The 18,042-nt window shown below is 37.5% G+C and overlaps 4 protein-coding genes across 5 annotated transcripts; all 4 read left to right on the top strand.

Moving 5' to 3' along the window:
• Positions 1 to 4,772: 4,772 nt before the first annotated feature.
• Positions 4,773 to 11,102, top strand: LOC112776330 (ARM REPEAT PROTEIN INTERACTING WITH ABF2). 2 transcript variants are annotated; one of them, XM_025820454.3, is made up of 19 exons: positions 4,773 to 5,228; positions 5,358 to 5,521; positions 6,301 to 6,473; positions 6,572 to 6,692; positions 6,784 to 6,858; positions 6,979 to 7,073; positions 7,208 to 7,283; positions 7,873 to 7,980; positions 8,103 to 8,231; positions 8,353 to 8,421; positions 8,609 to 8,668; positions 8,819 to 8,942; positions 9,049 to 9,188; positions 9,385 to 9,448; positions 9,567 to 9,646; positions 10,021 to 10,085; positions 10,174 to 10,291; positions 10,377 to 10,501; positions 10,642 to 11,102. In XM_025820454.3, the coding sequence occupies exons 1-19, from the start codon at positions 4,982 to 4,984 to the stop codon at positions 10,733 to 10,735; spliced, it is 2,127 nt and encodes a 708-aa protein (XP_025676239.1). In that variant the 5' UTR covers positions 4,773 to 4,981; the 3' UTR covers positions 10,736 to 11,102. The 2 variants fall into 2 exon arrangements, with proteins under 2 accessions (XP_025676239.1, XP_025676240.1); XM_025820455.3 differs by lacking the exons at positions 4,773 to 5,228; positions 5,358 to 5,521 and adding an exon at positions 6,119 to 6,211.
• A 229-nt stretch (positions 11,103 to 11,331) lies between these two features.
• Positions 11,332 to 13,101, top strand: LOC114925993 (2-hydroxyisoflavanone dehydratase). Its single transcript, XM_029295836.2, has one exon. It carries the CDS (start codon positions 12,027 to 12,029, stop codon positions 12,996 to 12,998), a length of 972 nt encoding a protein of 323 aa, XP_029151669.1. The 5' UTR covers positions 11,332 to 12,026; the 3' UTR covers positions 12,999 to 13,101.
• A 26-nt stretch (positions 13,102 to 13,127) lies between these two features.
• On the top strand, positions 13,128 to 16,485 carry LOC112776332 (cysteine-rich receptor-like protein kinase 25). The gene is made up of 7 exons (XM_025820456.3): positions 13,128 to 14,087; positions 14,335 to 14,487; positions 14,638 to 14,753; positions 14,876 to 15,086; positions 15,203 to 15,440; positions 15,651 to 15,801; positions 15,908 to 16,485. Exons 1-7 carry the CDS (start codon positions 13,268 to 13,270, stop codon positions 16,295 to 16,297), a joined length of 2,079 nt encoding a protein of 692 aa, XP_025676241.1. The 5' UTR covers positions 13,128 to 13,267; the 3' UTR covers positions 16,298 to 16,485.
• A 348-nt stretch (positions 16,486 to 16,833) lies between these two features.
• On the top strand, positions 16,834 to 18,013 carry LOC114925992 (2-hydroxyisoflavanone dehydratase-like). The gene has a single exon (XM_029295835.2). The coding sequence runs from the start codon at positions 16,834 to 16,836 to the stop codon at positions 17,824 to 17,826; it is 993 nt and encodes a 330-aa protein (XP_029151668.1). The 3' UTR covers positions 17,827 to 18,013.
• The last annotated feature ends 29 nt before the right edge of the window (positions 18,014 to 18,042 follow it).

Below are 18,042 nucleotides of genomic sequence, written 5' to 3'. Positions count from 1 at the left end.
GAATAATAATATTATTAAATTATATATAAATTTCTAAATTAAATAAATGTATTGTATAATAATTTTTACAAATTAACTTCTAAATTTAATATTAATTTATATATAATATAATATATTCTTAAACAATCTATATAGTATTTTTTTAACAAATTAACTTCTAAATTTAATATTAATTTATATATAATCTAATATATCCTTAAACAATATAATTAATTTAGCTCTTTGTGCCCACACAATAATTTAACCTAATCCTTTTTCAGTTATACTCATACACCTTATATCAGAACTAACTTAAAGCAGTATTATCATTTTAATTGCCAAGTCATAGTAATAAATCGGGAATGAATCTTCTCAATTTTTTTTAATAATTGAGGGAGTAAAGTGTGATCTTATACCATTAATTTTATAAGTAAGACAAAAAATAAATATAAAAGAGAGAGCAATAAAGAATTAGAGATCACACTTTATACTCTCAATTTTTTTAACAATTAAGATAATCCATTCCCGTAATAAATCTTGATACTAATTACTAAGTGTGTTGATATTGACGCAACTGATTATCAATATATATCTTTTCCATATTGATGTGAATGTTGTAAAATCTCTTAACAATGGGTTAAGTTTGATGTATTATATATGGGAAAGTATGAGGAGACAATAGCTTTATTGTACAATGTGTACAATGGGGGTTTAATTGTAATTAAAATTAAATTATAGGTAGCTATTTAATTTTGAATTCTTTTTAATTTGAAATTTGAATTAAATTAGGATTACCCTCAGTTATAGAATCAAAACAACAAACCCCTCTCTCAATCCGCCATTACCTCCTTTCTCTCCATCGCTTCTTCTCTAACCAACCCTTGTCTCTCTTCTTCGTTTTCTCAACCCAGATCACCCCAACCATCACCCCCCAGCCAACCCACCACCGTCGCCCACCCTCTCTCTCTTCTCTTTCTTTCCTCTTTCCTCCATTTCTCCCTGCCTTGTTCGCTGCCCCACGCCCCTGTTCGCGTCTGCCAGCTCTGGCGAGCAACACCCCGGTGCAACCCAGCAGCGGCTAAGTTTTGTGCTGCTGCGACACCATCACTGTCCCGTTCTTCTTTCTCTCCTTCATCAACGCAGGTTTCATCCCTTTCCTTGTTCCCGGTTCTTTCTATTTTATTTATTTCATTGCTTTTAATTCTGGTTTCTGCATATAGATTAGGCTTAGGACTAGTTAATATCTGTTGCTAGATTGAATGTGTTTGCTGGCTGAATTTTATGGGTTGATTGCTACTTCCATTGAACTGAATGCTCTGTTTACACATGATGCACACCATATGCTCGATGAAATGCCTAAATAAAATCTGTATGTTTAATTCTTATGTATGTCCAGCATTTGATAAATTCTATTCTCATGAAGTATTATAATGATGTTTAAGCTTGAATTTTGTTATGCACTTGTTTGTGATTTTTTATCAAAACACCAATTTGGTTAAAAATTCAGATGTTATCAATTGTTTGGTATATTTTTAAGAAGTGCATACCATGTTTTATTGAGTGATTTGAATGAAATGGTTTATTCATGTTGGTTTTGAATATAAATGATCACATACATCATCACTCGTTCTTTGAAGTTCTTGAGCAATTAAAATTGGGTTTCATCAAAATTATTGCTTTTTGAACAAAGGGCTGTGTTTATGTGATTATTTTATACTCTTTGACATGAATAAGTGGGCTTCTTTATTATTGCCTTGATTATTTTCTTTGTGCTAATTTTGATTAACCCTTGCAAATTCAATACACAATTGCAATAACTAAGCTTTCCAGCCTCAATTCACATACACATGAATACGTAGCAAACCATGATGTCGTCGAGGGTGAGAAATCTAATATAGTGAGCAACCTTCGTTGAATGCATTGATAATGAATGGTTATTTTCATGTGAATTAGATGTTCATACTCAATGCAAGTGGCTTATTTATTTTTATGTTTAATGCTTACCCAAATGCATCATAAACATTCATGATTCAACCAAATTTATGAAGGTTTTATGTTCATGGTATGCTTTTATGTATGAGGAATTTGTATGTGTTAATTAAGCATGACATATTAATGTGACGCTGGATGAAACTAGGTCTTCCTTGGACTAACTTTTATTGGTATATGAGTTTATATGGTTTAATGTAAATTGCATGTATAAGCATGAGATTGTTGAATATGAAAAATAGCGAATGTTATTATCATTATTAAGATTTAATTTGATAATGAAAATTAAATAGCCAATAGTTAGTTATCAACGGATGGGCGCTGCATGTTCAGTTTGGAATATATATATGATTACACATGATAAACACTAAATGAATAAAAAGAACAACTCTAGTCACCATTGGCTCTGAAATCGATGTCTGGACTATGTTCTTGGTAGTTGTATCTACTGCATGTTCATGTATGTGATGTATAGTGACATTGTTTGTGCTGGTTAGTGAGGTTTCTTTTTTGGTCTATGTGCTTGGTAGAATGATTGACTTGATTTCTTTTTTATGGTTGCATTGTTTGTGCTGGTTAGTGAGGTTTCAGGCAAATGATATATACTAAGGATTTATCTTATTATTTTTTTTTTTGGAATTGTAGGCCATGCAACTGTCGGATGTTATTAAGGTTGGAAGTGAAGAGATGGATCTTGGTTACGAGGTTTGGACTCTAGAGGTCGGTGCTCATGTTGGCCGCAATGAGCCCTACCAATTTGATGGGTTCATGTCTTTGTTAAACTCATTCGACAATAGTTAGTTTCTGTTGGACATGACTTTCAGTACGTAATTCATGTATTAGATACTATAGACAAAAACGATTATCTGGTCTGGAAAGAATGGGTTTATTTTAAAAAAAATTTGGATGTTCGTTTCTAAATATTAATGATGTTCACCGTTATTGTATCCATCCAGATGGTTAATTTATTAGACAAGATGGATGTTCATTCTGATTATATGATCTCACTTATTGATTACACGATTATCGCTACTTACAAATGTTGGATGTTCGTCTTTACATATAACTGGATGTTCAGACCGTGGTCACTATAGCGTCTATTCAGGACGCTTCATGAAATCTTGGCTTAATGTCAAAATTCAAGAACTCAATGCTTAACAAATTCAAGTCATTTGACTCTGGAAAAGTAAATATAAATCTCTAGATAAAGACAGGATGTTTGTTATAGTAAGAATCTAGATGGTTATTTTCACAGAAAAAATAGATGTTCACTTTCGCTGTAACATCTGTTCAAAATGCTTCATGGAAACTCGACTCAAGTTCAAATTTCAAGAACTCAAAGCTTAACAATTTCAAATCGTTCCACTTTGAAAAACTAAAGATAAATCCCTGAATAAAGACATAGTTAGACAGATGTTCACTTTAGCTAGAATAAGGATGGTTCTTTTCACAGAGAAAATGGATGTTCACTTTCATGCATTTTGTAGAATGTCATGCCTGAGTGAATGAAGACCAACATATTCACAAAATTACAAAAGGTAAAAGAGGGTCAACAATGCTAAGAATTCTCCCGATTTTCATGTCAACCATAATGCTAAACTGTTGCCTAGCTCAACTTTCCACCTTCTCAATCCAACAATCATCCACCATGGACACAAATCTTGGTTCCTTCAAGGTCCCACCAGCTTTTCTCCTTGTATTCCCAATTCTCTTCATCATGGTTCTTGCCCCCATGTACGACCACGCCATCCTCCCATTCGCAAGAAAAATAACCAGAACCGAAACTGGAATCACGCATTTACAAAGAATCGGAACAGTGTTGGTTCTTTCTATAGTGGCCATGGCAGTTGCCACGTTAGTCGAAACAAAGAGAAAGAAAATGGCGTTCATGGTCTAACGGATTCAACGGAGCCTCTTCCCATAACATTCTTGTGGGTGGCGTTACGGTACTTGTTTCTTGGCTCTGCTGATCTTTTCACTCTTACTGGGATGATGGAGTTCTTCTTCACTAAAGCGCCATGGAGCATGAGGTCTCTTGCAACCGCCCTTTCTTGGGCTTCTCTTGCCATGGGTTATTACTCCAGCACTGTTCTTGAGTCGGCGATGATGGATGTTGACTCCTCAGTAGACGGATGTTCAGCCGCGTGAGGAGCGATGGAGTTCCTTCCCGCAAGGGCGTAGGCGCGACGAAGCTAGGCGCTACAGCTCCGGTCGGAGGAATCGGAGGCTCCACGTCGCACAGGAGCGGATCGGTTGGCTACAGGTTGCTTCGTGGACAGCTGGGCGGTGGCTGGAGTGGGTGGGGTCTTGCCAAACGACCATTGGGGTTTTTGGGGGGAGGGGGGTAGGGTCACGACGGGGATAGAAGGGTTAAAGGGAAAAATTTTGAATTAGGTAAAAATTAGGGGTAAAAGGCCATATAAAATGAGGATTAGTTACTAATGATTAAATTGCATTATTAATTTAGATTAAGCCAAATAAACAGCCCATTGTATAAATTATATAAATATCTCATTGTCTTAAGATACATAGCATTCATGTTCTTATTTATTTATTTATCTTTTATGATTATTATTATTATTCACGCAATTACTTTCCATCAAATTCTTTTTAATTTTTATAAATACAAAACAATAATGAAATTTTACGGGAATGAGATATCAATTCAAATTTCACTTAAAACACCTTAGCACAAAATTTCATTTCCAAGTTTTCTCATTTTATTTTATTACTTTGTTTGTTTTCAAACTAAGCATAATATTTAATGTTATTGGATTATTCACATATATCCAACCGAAAGAGAGAATTTACTCAATTTAGTACATCAGCCAATAATTTTTATTTTTCAATTCCCAAAACACCCCTCCCTCTTTGTCACTCCTTCAAATGAATCCCAAGTTCCATGTTCTCCTTCTCTCTCTCTCTCTCTCTCTCTCGTCTCTACCATTTCTGTTAACACTTAACAGAGCTCACACATACAAGGACGCACACAAGAGCCTTCTTCTTCGTCTTCATGGAGCTTCACAAGCGCCACGTCCACAGCCTCTCCGAGAGGAAGGGCCAGAAGCGCAAGCTCGATGACCAGCTCCATGCCAACCGCCAGATCTCGCCGCCACCGCCAACGGCCGACGAGCGCGCCGCCATCCTCTGCCAAGCCTCTGACCAGGTCCGCGTCCTTGACTCCACCTTCACGTGGAACGAAGCCGATCGAGCTGCCGCTAAGCGCGCCACTCACACGCTCGCCGATCTCGCCAAGAACGGTAAGTTCCTATGCCTCGCCTTCGATATACTCTTCCGTAGCTCCTTTTCCCTTGAATTTCGGCGACGGTTGAGGTGTTTCTTATCTTTGCTGCATGCATGTGCTCTTCTGTGAATCGTTTGATTTGCAGAGGAAGTTGCTAACGTGATTGTCGAAGGAGGCGCTATTCGAGCTCTGGTTAGGCACCTTCAGGCGCCACCTATCGGCGACGACGACCGTGTGCAGAAGCCGTTGCCGTTTGAGCATGAGGTTGAGAAAGGGAGCGCTTTCGCACTAGGACTACTTGCCGTCAAGGTAACTTCGTTTTGTGCAAGTTGTGAGTTATTTGAGCTGCTGGTTCATGTAATTCTGGCATTCTGCTAGTTGAGATCGATTTTGTAGGATGATAACGATCAATTGTAAATTTGTAGCGTATTGGAGGAAGAGTTTCCTTTGTTAAATTAGCTTTATCGATGTAATTATAAATTGTATTCTTCAATTTGAATTGAGCTGCCGCAGTACTTTTTGGCTATATGATGCCTTGATTTTAAAATAGAGAGAAGCAACAAAGATTATGCCTGTGGTTGCAATTTCTGCATCTGCCTATAGAATTTTGATCATGATGATATCTTGAATGGAGTTGTTCCTGAATCCGCAGGCATGCATTTATTTCAAGGTGTTACATGGAAATGTTGATCAACTGTCAATTGCAATTTTGTTCTTTTCCAAGTGTTTTTGTTCTACTATTGGTTACTCCAATCCCCTTTCAAAGAAATGATATCAATAATAACAATAATAATAATAAACAAAGAAATCATAGGAAGGGACTATGCATATTTGTGATAAGACACGATGTTTTTAATTGATTGAAATCTAGAAAATATTGTGGTAATGATGCATATGGTTACAAATTCCAGATGACATCAAGAGCCTTCTAGTAATTCTTTGCACCTTAAGCAAATCTAGGCGCTGTCACTTTTGACCAGACTTTATATCACGTATATGGTACTATGTATATAATGTAATTGCTTTCCAACTTTTTAATTAGAACTAATACTCGGTTTTTTCTAATTTATTTAAAATGATTTCTACAGCCAGAACATCAACAGCTCATTGTTGACAGTGGTGCCTTGATTCATCTTGTTGATCTTTTAAAGAGGCATAAGAATGGTTTAACTTCTCGTGCCATTAATAGTCTCATTCGTAGGGCTGCAGATGCCATCACTAATCTTGCTCACGAGAACAGCAGCATTAAAACTCGTGTCAGGTTTAGTTCTCCAATATTATCCATACAAACATAGTTCCTGTTGTTTAGTTCTTAACAATATTCTGAATAATATATTGACTATTTGACTTAATATTTAGGATGGAAGGTGGAATTCCACCACTTGTTCATTTGCTTGAATTTGCAGATCCAAAAGTACAAAGAGCAGCTGCTAGTGCACTGCGAACCCTGGCTTTCAAAAATGATGAAAATAAAAATCAGGCAAGTGATTTCTGTCTAAAGTTGGGTATTTATATTAGGTTGTATATGGTACCACTGTATCAGTAAGTCACACCATTTCATGGTTTGCCAGATCGTTGAATGCAATGCTCTTCCAAATCTAATTCTAATGCTTCGCTCTGAAGATGCAGCTATTCATTATGAAGCGGTATTGCCGGAGCAACTTTAATATACAGATGCTAATTCTTGCAATAATTTGAGCTCTGTGTTCTTTTACATAACTTATTTCAGTTATCTGGCATATGCAATGAATTGGATTGTATTACAGGTTGGTGTGATTGGAAATCTGGTTCACTCTTCCCCTAATATAAAGAAAGAAGTTCTTCTTGCTGGAGCTTTACAACCGGTTATTGGATTACTTAGGTATATGGCTGCTCTCTGGATCCTAACAAACTGGAATGCCGTCTCCTCCCCTTTTGTTCTCAAAGTTTTTGTCCCCCCGCAATGATTCCCCACCGTCAGCGTGCATTAATGTATTCTACATGTTTATGGAACAGCTCGTGCTGCTCTGAAAGCCAGAGGGAAGCAGCCTTGTTACTTGGACAGTTTGCAGCAACTGATTCAGATTGTAAGGTAATAAAGCATATTTTTAAGTGTGAATTGGTTTGTGTTATTATACCTTAGGACTTTAATGGAAGGGAAAGGAGGGAAGTTCTTTAGGAAGGGGCCCTTATGATACTTTTATGCTTTTTGCCTTTGAAGAGGTGAGGAAGGATGACAGTTGACTACTGAAATTTTGTTGGGTCAGCCGTTTACTCCTCCAACTTCCAAGTTTGGATTGCTTTGTGTTATTTAAGTTTTCCTTTTTGGTTGTTAAATAAAGATTCCATTGGTTGTAGACTGATGGATAAGAGAGCTTCTATGCTTGCGATAATGCATCATATATTGTAGATTTAAGCAAGCTTTGGTATGCAATTATGTATATTTACCACTGGTCTGACTGTCCGAGTCTTGGTCCCTTTATAGGTTAACACATCTGGTTTTTTAATCCCAAAATTTTCTGCTCAATTTGGGTTTTTAGTAGTACATATCGTTTCCACTTAATAAGGTATTGGTCCAAAATCATAAATTGGTGGAAACTGCAAGAACTGAAATCTGATTCAAACTTAGATTTTATCTCCTTGGTATAGTCCTTACCATTTAAACTTACCTTTATCTTTAGGTTCACATTGTACAGAGAGGTGCTGTCCAGCCATTGATAGAGATGCTTCAATCTCCAGATGTACAACTCCAAGAAATGTCTGCCTTTGCGTTGGGGAGATTAGCCCAGGTTATTCCTTTGGTTCTTTTTCTAATTTCTATGCTTTAATTAACTTGTGCAAATTAAGAATGAGAATTTCTTTGGCGAAGTGTGGAGATTATAACTAAAATTTTTGTTATAACAAAAATCAGGACACACATAACCAAGCTGGCCTTGCACATAATGGTGGCTTGGTGCCATTGCTGAATCTTCTTGATTCAAAAAATGGGTCTTTGCAACATAATGCTGCTTTTGCTCTTTATGGCCTTGCAGATAATGAGGTACGATGTAACTGGGAATTCTTGTGTGATGGTTATTCTTTTCTTAATTACTTGAAAAGCATGTCACTTGTAAAATTAATTGTTCTCTGTTTTTTACTTGATTATTTATTTTCTGCCATAGGATAATGTGTCCGATTTTATTAGGGTTGGTGGAGTTCAGAGGTTGCAGGAAGGAGAGTTTATCGTTCAAGTAAGTTTTCCACTTCATTTGTTAAAACCTACACCAGCTCTGATTTCGTTGGTTATGCTGACGTTCCCTATATTAGTGGGAATCAAAGTACTTAGCGTTTGTATGTGAATATTTCCAACTTTAAGGTCTTGAAGTAAACAGACTAATGGACCTATATTGAACTATATGTAATTGTTTTCTGTTGCAGGCAACTAAAGATTGTGTTGCAAAGACATTGAAAAGATTAGAAGAGAAGATTCGTGGCCGTGTAAGCACATTGCACATTCACATGTTATGTTTAATGTTTTTTTGTTGTCATTAATACGGGATTGGGAAATGATGGTGGTGTTATTATACTGATAATTTGTTTTAAAATTATTTTGTTTAAATATGTAATATTTTAATTTTCTGCTTGTAGGTGCTGAAGCATTTACTGTATCTTATGCGAGTTTCAGAAAAGGGTTTGCAAAGGCGTATTGCTTTGGCTCTTGCACATCTTTGTTCAGCAGGTGATCAAAGAGGGATTTTTATCGAACACCATGGTGTGTATATTTGTTATTTTAAGTTCCATTCATGCTGTTTCAGTGTTTCTTGTATAAACTAGTTTTGAGTTCGTTCTAATTTGAAGCTGACTATCTGTACATGCAGGTCTCGAGTTGCTTATTGGGCTTCTTGGCTCATCTGGCTCTAAGCAGCAACTTGATGGTGCTGTTGCTTTATGCAAGTTGGCCAACAAAGCCTCAACTTTGTCTCCCGTGGATGCTGCCCCCCTTTCTCCAACACCACAGGTAGTTTGGTTGGCCTCTTTACTCAAAACCTCCCTAGAGGTTAATTGAAAAGGGAAAGACACTTCTCATACGATCTCAGGAGGATATATGTACCTAGTTTTCCTCCCCCCCTCCTTTCCCTTTCTTTTCTTTTTTTTCCATTAAATGTCTCTTTTTTATATAAATGTTTATGATCATGGATCAATATTTCTTGCAGGTATATTTAGGGGAGAAGTTTGTAAACAATGCCACGTTGTCAGATGTTACATTTTTGGTTGAAGGTTGATGGTTTAGGGTTTTTGTCCACATTGCTTCATTGTGAAAACTTAAATACTTGCTCTGGTGTTGTAGGTTATTTACTTGTGTAGCTAACTAGGTAATATTTGTTGTTCCTTTTAGGCAAACGGTTTTATGCTCACAGAATATGTCTACTAGCGTCTTCAGATGCATTTCGTGCAATGTTTGATGGTGGTTATAGGGTAAGTATATATTGATCACTATCACTAAGTCATCTTCTCTTACCTTCCTGACCCAAAGCTCTTCAAGAAAGAAACAAAGCGAAACTGAAGAAGCATGCTTTTCCCCCATTTCTGTTGAAGAAAAACTAGAAAGGAGTATAGGCCATATATCAAGGATAACTTCATTGTTGATTTCACTTGGTTTCACAATTTACATTGTTTATCACCCATGGTTTCGGCTGTTATATTCTTTCAACCTTCTAATAACTTATACTGCAATATTTGTTTTTTTAGAATTTATATAATTGATCAAGCTTGTATTGCAATTTCAAGCAGTAACTGAGATAGATTATTAGATTTCTGGCACTAATATACAAATGTTCTATTCATGTCAGGAGAAGGATGCAAAGGATATTGAGATTCCAAATATTAGATGGGAAATTTTTGAGCTGATGATGAGGTCTAATAAATTCTGCAGCCATATCTTTTATAGAAACTTTCTAGTAGTTTTGGGCAACTAATATTCTATTTATTTGATTGATGTCCAGATTTATATATACTGGATCAACTGAAATCACTCTGGATATAGCTCAAGACCTTCTCCGAGCAGCTGATCAATATCTATTAGAAGGACTTAAGAGGCTCTGTGAATACACAATTGCAAAGGTGAGCTAGCAAGTCTTGCATATGGCTGCAGTAATATTAGACTGGAAAAAATGAGCGCATCATGATCAGATGTTTTTTGTCACAGGATATATCACTGGAGAACGTGTCAAGTATGTATGAACTTTCAGAAGCATTTAGTGCAATATCATTGAGGCACTCGTGCATCCTTTTTATATTGGAGCAATTTGATAAATTGAGTGCAAGGCCTGGGTATTTTCTGATTCTCCCAATCCTGTGTTTACTCCTTGTAACTTCTTTAGCTCTGAAATCTAGGGTTTTCAGAAGCATTGTTTCTGTTAATTCATGAGCCTCTTATACTTTCATATTCCTCAATTGTTTACACTTTACAGGCACTCTCTTCTGATTCAGCGTATAATACCAGAGATTCGTAATTACTTCATTAAAGTTCTTATGAAGACCAACTCCCGTAACATTCGACTGTAACTTGCAGTCATCCATTCTTGACTTCTAACCAATTGTGATGTACAGAATGTTGTAGATGTTCCTCTTTGTTGAAGCTGGGAAGGGGGGCCTCCCATCTGGTATAGTCGTATAGTGGTATACACAGCTTGGGTAGATGAGATAATCCCATTCCTGAGCTCTTCATTTTTTCTTCAGTTGTGTAAGCCCCTTCCTGCCTGTAACTTCACTGTCATAGATTTAGCAAATATGACCTTCACGAACGTTGTTTTTTGTCTCGCAATATTGTGATGGTTATATTCTCTGACTTCAATTTCTCAATTAATTCTACATCCAGGGAACTAAAATTGTTGATGAGTTAATGATATAGATGTAATAATATTTTAGCCAATGTATATGTATATATTTGAGTATATGACAATTATATCGGTTAAATAGTCGTGTGGAAGGAATTTGCCTTGCATCTAATAAATCCAAATCAGTGTTGAAATAATTAAATCTTGTCTACAAGAAAGTCTTGCAATGTGGGTTCCGGTTGGATGTAAATTAAAATTGAAGGACTTAAAGCTAGTAGTCAACTGACCCAGGGCATGCTTCATTTAATTAACAAGTAGTTTTTTTTTTTCTTTTTCAAAAGTTCTCCTTTTAAAAGATGATGTTTTGGTCTTTTGTGTAGCATGCAGACAAAGACACAGTCCAACAGCGAATGTGTCTTTGAATTATTCCTTTATAAGTGACACAAATTTATAGATCTACCGTAGTTTTGCTGGTGACTGGTGAGAGCGCTACTTTCCGTAACCACTTTACTTTTTTAGTGCACCATTTTACTTTTTTGTTTGTTAAATAATTTTGTTGACTTGAGCTTGTTCTGTAATGACGTGTAAGTACTTAAATAAAATAAGAATTTTAATTTTTGTAGCTTCATAACAAAATTTACACAAATAGTTTGAAATTAATTAACAAAAATGTTGAATTACTATAAAAATTAATTACATAGTTATTTACTTATTTATAGTGAATGCTATTTAATTTATAAGTAATTTTAGTGTAATTATCATGGGTGATTAAGTCTAAAGAAAATGGTCAAATACTCAAATAGGTGGCAAGAATAGTCTTTTAGGTTGTTTGTCCTTAAATTATTTTGCAAAGCAAATAATTACATAAATAAGTGAATTATTGGTAGGTGATTAAAACTAGCAAAGTAGCAAATCATGTGAAATTAAGAATGAAAGAAAAATGAAATACTAAGTTACTAACTATAAAATGTGCCAGTGCCACCCACCCTGGTCGCCACTCGCCACTTACCTGAACTCAAATGGCTTCTTCCACTGCCAAAAAGATAGTCTCTGAGATCCCCACCTGGATCCGTGTCTACGACGACGGCACCGTCGAACGCCCTCGAAGCTTTCCACTGGTGCCACCTTCCCTTGATGATCCTATAACCGGTGTCTCATCAAAGGACATAATCATCTCACAAAACACCAAACTCTCTGCACGCCTCTACCTTCCAAAGCTTGACAGTGACAAAGTGAAACTCCCCATCTACATCTACTTCCATGGTGGTGGATTCTTCTTTGAATCCGCATTCTCCAAGCTCTACAATGACCATCTCAACAAGTTGCTCTCTGTAGCCGATTTTATAGCGGTTTCCGTGCAGTACAGGCTAGCACCGGAACACCCTCTTCCTGCATGTTACCACGACTGTTGGGACGCTTTACAATGGGTCGCATCTCATGCTTCCAAAAACACCACCAACACCGAGCCATGGTTGACTGATCATGGTGATTTTGACAAGGTTTACATAGGAGGTGACAGTGCCGGTGGCAATATTGCCCATAACATAGCCATGCGTGCAGGGCTTGAGTCTTTGCCTTGTGCTGTTAAAATATCAGGTGCTATTTTATCCCACCCTTATTTCTGGGGCTCGCAACCTGTTGGATCAGAAAGTGTTACGAATCTGGAGCAGAATATGAACCGTTTGATTTGGAAGTTAGTGTACCCTTGTGCACCTGGAGGGATTGATAACCCAATGATCAACCCAATGGGTCCAGGTGCACCCAGCTTAGCTGGACTTGGGTGTTCCAAGGTTCTTGTGCTTGTTGCTGGCAAGGATGATTTAAGGGACAGAGGGCTTTGCTATTACGAAGCTGTGAACAAGAGTGGGTGGCAAGGGAAGATACAGCTCTTTGAAGACAAGGATGAGAATCATGTTTTTTATTTGTTCAATTCGGAATCTGACACCGCCACTCAATTGATCAAACGCATGGCTTCTTTTCTCCTTAATTAAAAGTATATGTATTCAACTATGTTAAATAAATTCGTATTCACAACAAATTACTCCTAAAAAAAACGTATTATGTAGTAATATACTATGTATTTCCTTTCTTAAATGCTAGCTTGAAATATCTGTGTTTTGATGTCTCTTTAACGACTTTGACCCACCCAGCGTCAACGTAGAACTTGAACACGTTCCATACACCCTGTCTCTCACTCTTTCTCTGCTTCTAATAAAAAATTTCCCACTGTGGCAATTGAAAGAACACTCAAAAACAAATAATGCTGCACCTCAAAATCTCTTGTGCTCCTTATCCTTTGTTTTGTTTGATCACTCTGAGCGTTGTTGCATTAATAACTACAGAAGCAGTTACTGATGAGACCTACGCGGTTCACTACTGTCCAAACACAACAACTTATTCTCCCAACAGCATTTACCAAACTACCCTCAACCAGCTCCTTTCATGGCTCACGTCAAACTCCTCAACCGCCAAAAACGGTTACTACAACACTACCATCGGCGCCAACACCCCTAACAACACCATCTACGGCTCCTTCCTCTGCCGTGGAGACCTCACCACCACCGCATGCCACGACTGCGTTTCCGCCGCAGCCAAAAAGGTTCTTCAACCTGATTTCTGCCCCGTGGGGAAGGAATCGGTTATATGGTTCGCAGAGTGCATGGTTCGTTACTCGGACCAACCGTTTTTCTCTGTAGCTGCTGAGGTTCCTGTGTATTCCCTATCCAACACGGGAAACGTGCCAGATGAAAGCCACTTCATGACGGTGTTAGGAGACACGATGAATTCGGCGGCGGAACAGGCGGCCAAGGGTGGCGCTGACAAGAAGTTTGGTACCAAAGAAGCAAACATTTCAAGCTTCCAGACTCTATACACGCTAGCACAGTGCACACCGGATTTGTCAGAATTTGGATGCCAGAAATGCCTCAAAATAGGAACTGGACAATTACCTTCTTGCTGTGATGGAAAGTTAGGAGGAAGAGTGCTGATTCCAAGTTGTAATGTTAGGTTTGAATTGTACCCCTTTTACCATGAGATGGATGTCCCTCTGCCACCACCACAGTCCAACCCAAACCCAAAAGGTACTATGGAATTTAAATTCTCTCTAATGATCTTAGTTAGAACATGTTATGGGTTAATGGTAAGAAATGTGTGCATCAATTTAGCATTCCAAAGATTAGATGCCTCAAATTGATCTTTGAAATGCTAAATTGATGATAGTTTTGAGTACCAAATTGATAATCTTTTAGCGACTATTTTGACTATAATATATACGAAACATGATCAGTTGGTAACTTATATTAGTGGATGGTGATTCAATTTTTACAGATAAATCCAATATAGATGCAGTATTAATAATCGCAATTGTAGTTCCAATTGTGATTGTTTTGTTGCTTTTCTTGGCTGCCTTATGGATCATATCTACACGGACAAGAAGGAAGAAGAACAATTCGGTGCCAGAGGGAACTCTGGAAAGTAGTGGTAATGTGGAAGTTTCATTTCATTTCTCACTTGGATTCTCACTTCCCTTATAACATTAGCACTTTGTTTGAAACTTCTAGTCATATATGCTTGAATCTATTCTAGGCTGTTATGCTGTTAGATAATTCCATCCTCTATGTTCTTCTGCAGTTCAAATTTCCAGCGTAGAGTTCTTGCAATTTGATGTTGATACAATCATAGAGGCCACAAACAACTTTTCTGGTGGCAATAAATTAGGGGAAGGAGGATTTGGTGAGGTTTACAAGGTATATACTATGGCATTGTTGACAAATTTTAGAATCATGGATGATACTTTCCAAGAATTAGATCATTCTGGTTTTGAAATAGACAACAGAAGTTTTAACAGGATGGGTGTTTGAATTTTCAGGGTACACTACCTAATGGGCAAGATATTGCTGTGAAGAGACTATCAAGAAACTCTAGACAAGGAATAATTGAGTTTAAGAATGAGGTACTTTTGGTAGCCAAACTCCAACATAGAAATCTTGTTAGGCTACTCGGATTTTGCTTGGATGGAGAAGAGAAAATGCTCATCTATGAATTTGTTGCAAACAAAAGCTTGGACCGTTTTCTATTTGGTATGTCCATCAGAATATGTACCATGACTATTTTCAGTGAATGCAATTGCTTAAGTTTGTAATTGAAGTAAGGATTGAGTTCTTATTCGCCATTTGAATTTATTTTTATAACACAGATGCCAGCAAACAACACCAGTTGAGTTGGCCAAGACGATACAAAATCATAGAAGGAATTGCTCGAGGGATACTCTATCTTCATGAAGATTCCCGACTCAGAATCATACATCGTGATCTTAAAGCCGGTAATATACTACTAGACGAGGACTCAAACCCAAAAATCTCAGATTTTGGAATGGCAAGACTTTTCGGTGCTGATCAAACTCAAGCAAACACCAATAGAGTTGTTGGAACAATGTAAGTTATTCTTTATTTTAATTATCTACTATTACTCATGATTTGATCCAACAGAAAGAAAAGAAGAGGGGGGGGGGGGTGTCAACATGAAAGTCACATCCTAATTGAAAAATAAGAATGCTTATAAGTTTTTGTTTTCTATTCATCTTTCTTTTATCACTTTTCACAAGTAAAAAACCACTGCTAAGATACTATTTATCTTGTTTTTAGTGGATACATGCCTCCAGAATATGCAATGCGTGGACAATTTTCTGATAAAACGGATGTCTACAGCTTCGGTGTCTTAGTTCTAGAGATAATATCAGGAAAGAAGATAACATCCTTCTATGATTCAGGCTATGCAGGGGACCTCTTGAACTATGTGAGCTTAGTCCAACCCTCCTTTGGTAGTATCACTTTAGAGCCAAATTAAAATTGTTTCTTTGATTTCATATCACCTAAATGTACTATTTTATTATTGTTCACAGGCTTGGAAACATTGGAGAGATGGGACCCCATTGGAGCTACTAGACATGAGTCTGAGAGAATCATATTCAAGAGCCGAAGTGATTAAATGCATCCATGTTGGGTTATGCTGTGTACAAGAGGATCCAGCACAAAGACCAACAATGCAGGCTATAGTTCTAATTCTAAATAGCCATACAGTTACTCTTGCAAGTCCTGCACAACCACCAGCTGGTTATATTGGGAGCAGATCTCACTCCAATTTCCCAACAAAAGAGATGGTGAACTCATCATCAGACAAGTCTACAAACACAAGCACAAGTCAGAGTTCAATAAATCGGCCAACTTTGCCATCAAAGGAGATGGAAAACTCAAATGTGTCTACCTCCATTACAGAGGTCTACCCTCGCTAGCTAGTGATATATTTGTTCAACTAAAATTCCAAACTGAACTTCATTCACTAATGATTTAGTTATTTGCCCATTGCATAGTGGGCTCATAGTCCCTGCTAAAAAGAAACAAAAATATTATTGGGCACCCAAATTTGTATTATGTTAGGCACCTTAAATCTAATAATTGACACAAGTTTCTTGTTACAAAAGATTATCACTCTCAGTTCTCTCATCGTCGTCAACAAATGGATAATGACAATTCACAAATCACTACAAACACAATTAACAATTATCAGAGACGACCAGGTCAATCCTTGAATTTTCTGCTACAACATAATTACACATAGTTCATCCCAAGTCAAGTCAATCCTTCAATTTTCGTACCTAGACTTTTCTAATCAAACTAAATTACTTTACATGTTTTTTTATTAAATTACCACCTAATTCCAAAGAAACTTCCTCATGAAAATTAGCTTATATAGACTTTCCTTTGAAGGGACAATTTCTAGGCACGTTTTTGCCCCAGGAACTGCATACTTCACAATTCATTAACAGAAATGGCTTCTGCAACGCCCACCACCACACCTTCCTCTAACAAGAAAGAGATTGTTAGAGAGGTTCCTCCATACATCAGAGTCTTCAGTGATGGCACCGTGGAACGGTTAATACAAATACCATTTGTGCCACCACTTCTTGATGATCCAAAAACCGGTATCTCATCCAAAGACATAATCATCTCACACAGCCCTCCAATCTCCGCTCGCATTTACCTTCCAAAGCTCACCAATGAGAAAGAGAAACTTCCCATCCTTGTCTACTTTCATGGCGGTTCATTCTTCTTGGGATCTCCTTTCTCTCAGTGGTTCCATGACTATATCAACAGTTACCTTGCTCCACAAGGAAAGTTCATAGTGGTTTCCGTGGAGTACAGGCTGGCACCAGAAAATCCTCTCCCTGCATGTTACCGTGATAGTTGGGACGCTCTCAAATGGGTAGCATCTCATTCTGATAACAAAACCACAGTTAACACAGAGCCTTGGTTGATTGAAAATGGTGATTTTGACAAGGTCTTCATCGGCGGCGACAGCGCCGGTGCCAACATCGCACATAACATTGCGATGCGCGCTGGCGCTGAAGCCTTGCCGGGCAATGTTAGAGTACTTGGTGCTCTTTTGTGCCACCCTTTCTTTTATGGATCAGAATATGTTCTAGACCCTGAGGTGGATTCTAGCATTTTGGCTTGGAAGTTTGTGTATCCTTCTGCGCCAGGTGGAATAGATAACCCAATGATCAACCCAATGAGTGCAGGGGCACCTAGCTTGGCTTCTCTTGGGTGCTCCAAGATGATTGTGTGTGTTGCTGGAAAGGATCAATTTAAACTGAGGGATCGAGGGGTTTGGTATTATGAGGCTGTCAAGAATAGTGGGTGGCATGGCAAGATTGAACTATTTGAAGAGGCAGAGGAGGATCATTGTTATCATGTGTTGCATCCTGAGACTGAAAATGCTTTAAAATTGAACAAACTCTTGGCTTCTTTTCTCCAGGAGTAGAAGAATGTGTTTAACTTTTTTGCTTTATTTCATTTGTTTCTGTTGGCTTTTCTATGATGTGAGGTGATCTTTCCTACTTATCTGAATAATAGAACGCTTACTTGATTCATCACTTGAGCATGTTGTGATGTGCCGCAACAGAATGTATTCAAACTTCTAATAAAGAAAGGGTAGTTCAGTGCACAAATATTTCACGTTAATGTAAAATTGGGAAAA

This window comes from Arachis hypogaea, chromosome 19, assembly GCF_003086295.3.
Source record: "Arachis hypogaea cultivar Tifrunner chromosome 19, arahy.Tifrunner.gnm2.J5K5, whole genome shotgun sequence".
NCBI lineage: Eukaryota > Viridiplantae > Streptophyta > Magnoliopsida > Fabales > Fabaceae > Arachis > Arachis hypogaea.
The sequence above is the reverse complement of the archived record's forward strand: the minus strand, read 5'-3'. Positions and strand labels throughout refer to the sequence as shown.

Excerpts from the sequence above, each read along its gene's own strand:
- LOC114925993 (XM_029295836.2), top strand. The coding sequence starts at position 12,027 with ATGGCTTCTTCCACTGCCAAAAAGATAGTCTCTGAGATCCCCACCTGG.
- LOC112776332 (XM_025820456.3), top strand. The coding sequence starts at position 13,268 with ATGCTGCACCTCAAAATCTCTTGTGCTCCTTATCCTTTGTTTTGTTTG. Across the intron at positions 14,488-14,637 it reads GGGAACTCTGGAAAGTAGTG|TTCAAATTTCCAGCGTAGAG; the intron begins GTAATGTGGAAG and ends GTTCTTCTGCAG. Across the intron at positions 15,441-15,650 it reads AATAGAGTTGTTGGAACAAT|TGGATACATGCCTCCAGAAT; the intron begins GTAAGTTATTCT and ends TCTTGTTTTTAG.
- LOC114925992 (XM_029295835.2), top strand. The coding sequence starts at position 16,834 with ATGGCTTCTGCAACGCCCACCACCACACCTTCCTCTAACAAGAAAGAG.
- LOC112776330 (XM_025820454.3), top strand. The coding sequence starts at position 4,982 with ATGGAGCTTCACAAGCGCCACGTCCACAGCCTCTCCGAGAGGAAGGGC. Across the intron at positions 7,074-7,207 it reads CCGGTTATTGGATTACTTAG|CTCGTGCTGCTCTGAAAGCC; the intron begins GTATATGGCTGC and ends TTTATGGAACAG. Across the intron at positions 8,943-9,048 it reads GATTTTTATCGAACACCATG|GTCTCGAGTTGCTTATTGGG; the intron begins GTGTGTATATTT and ends CTGTACATGCAG.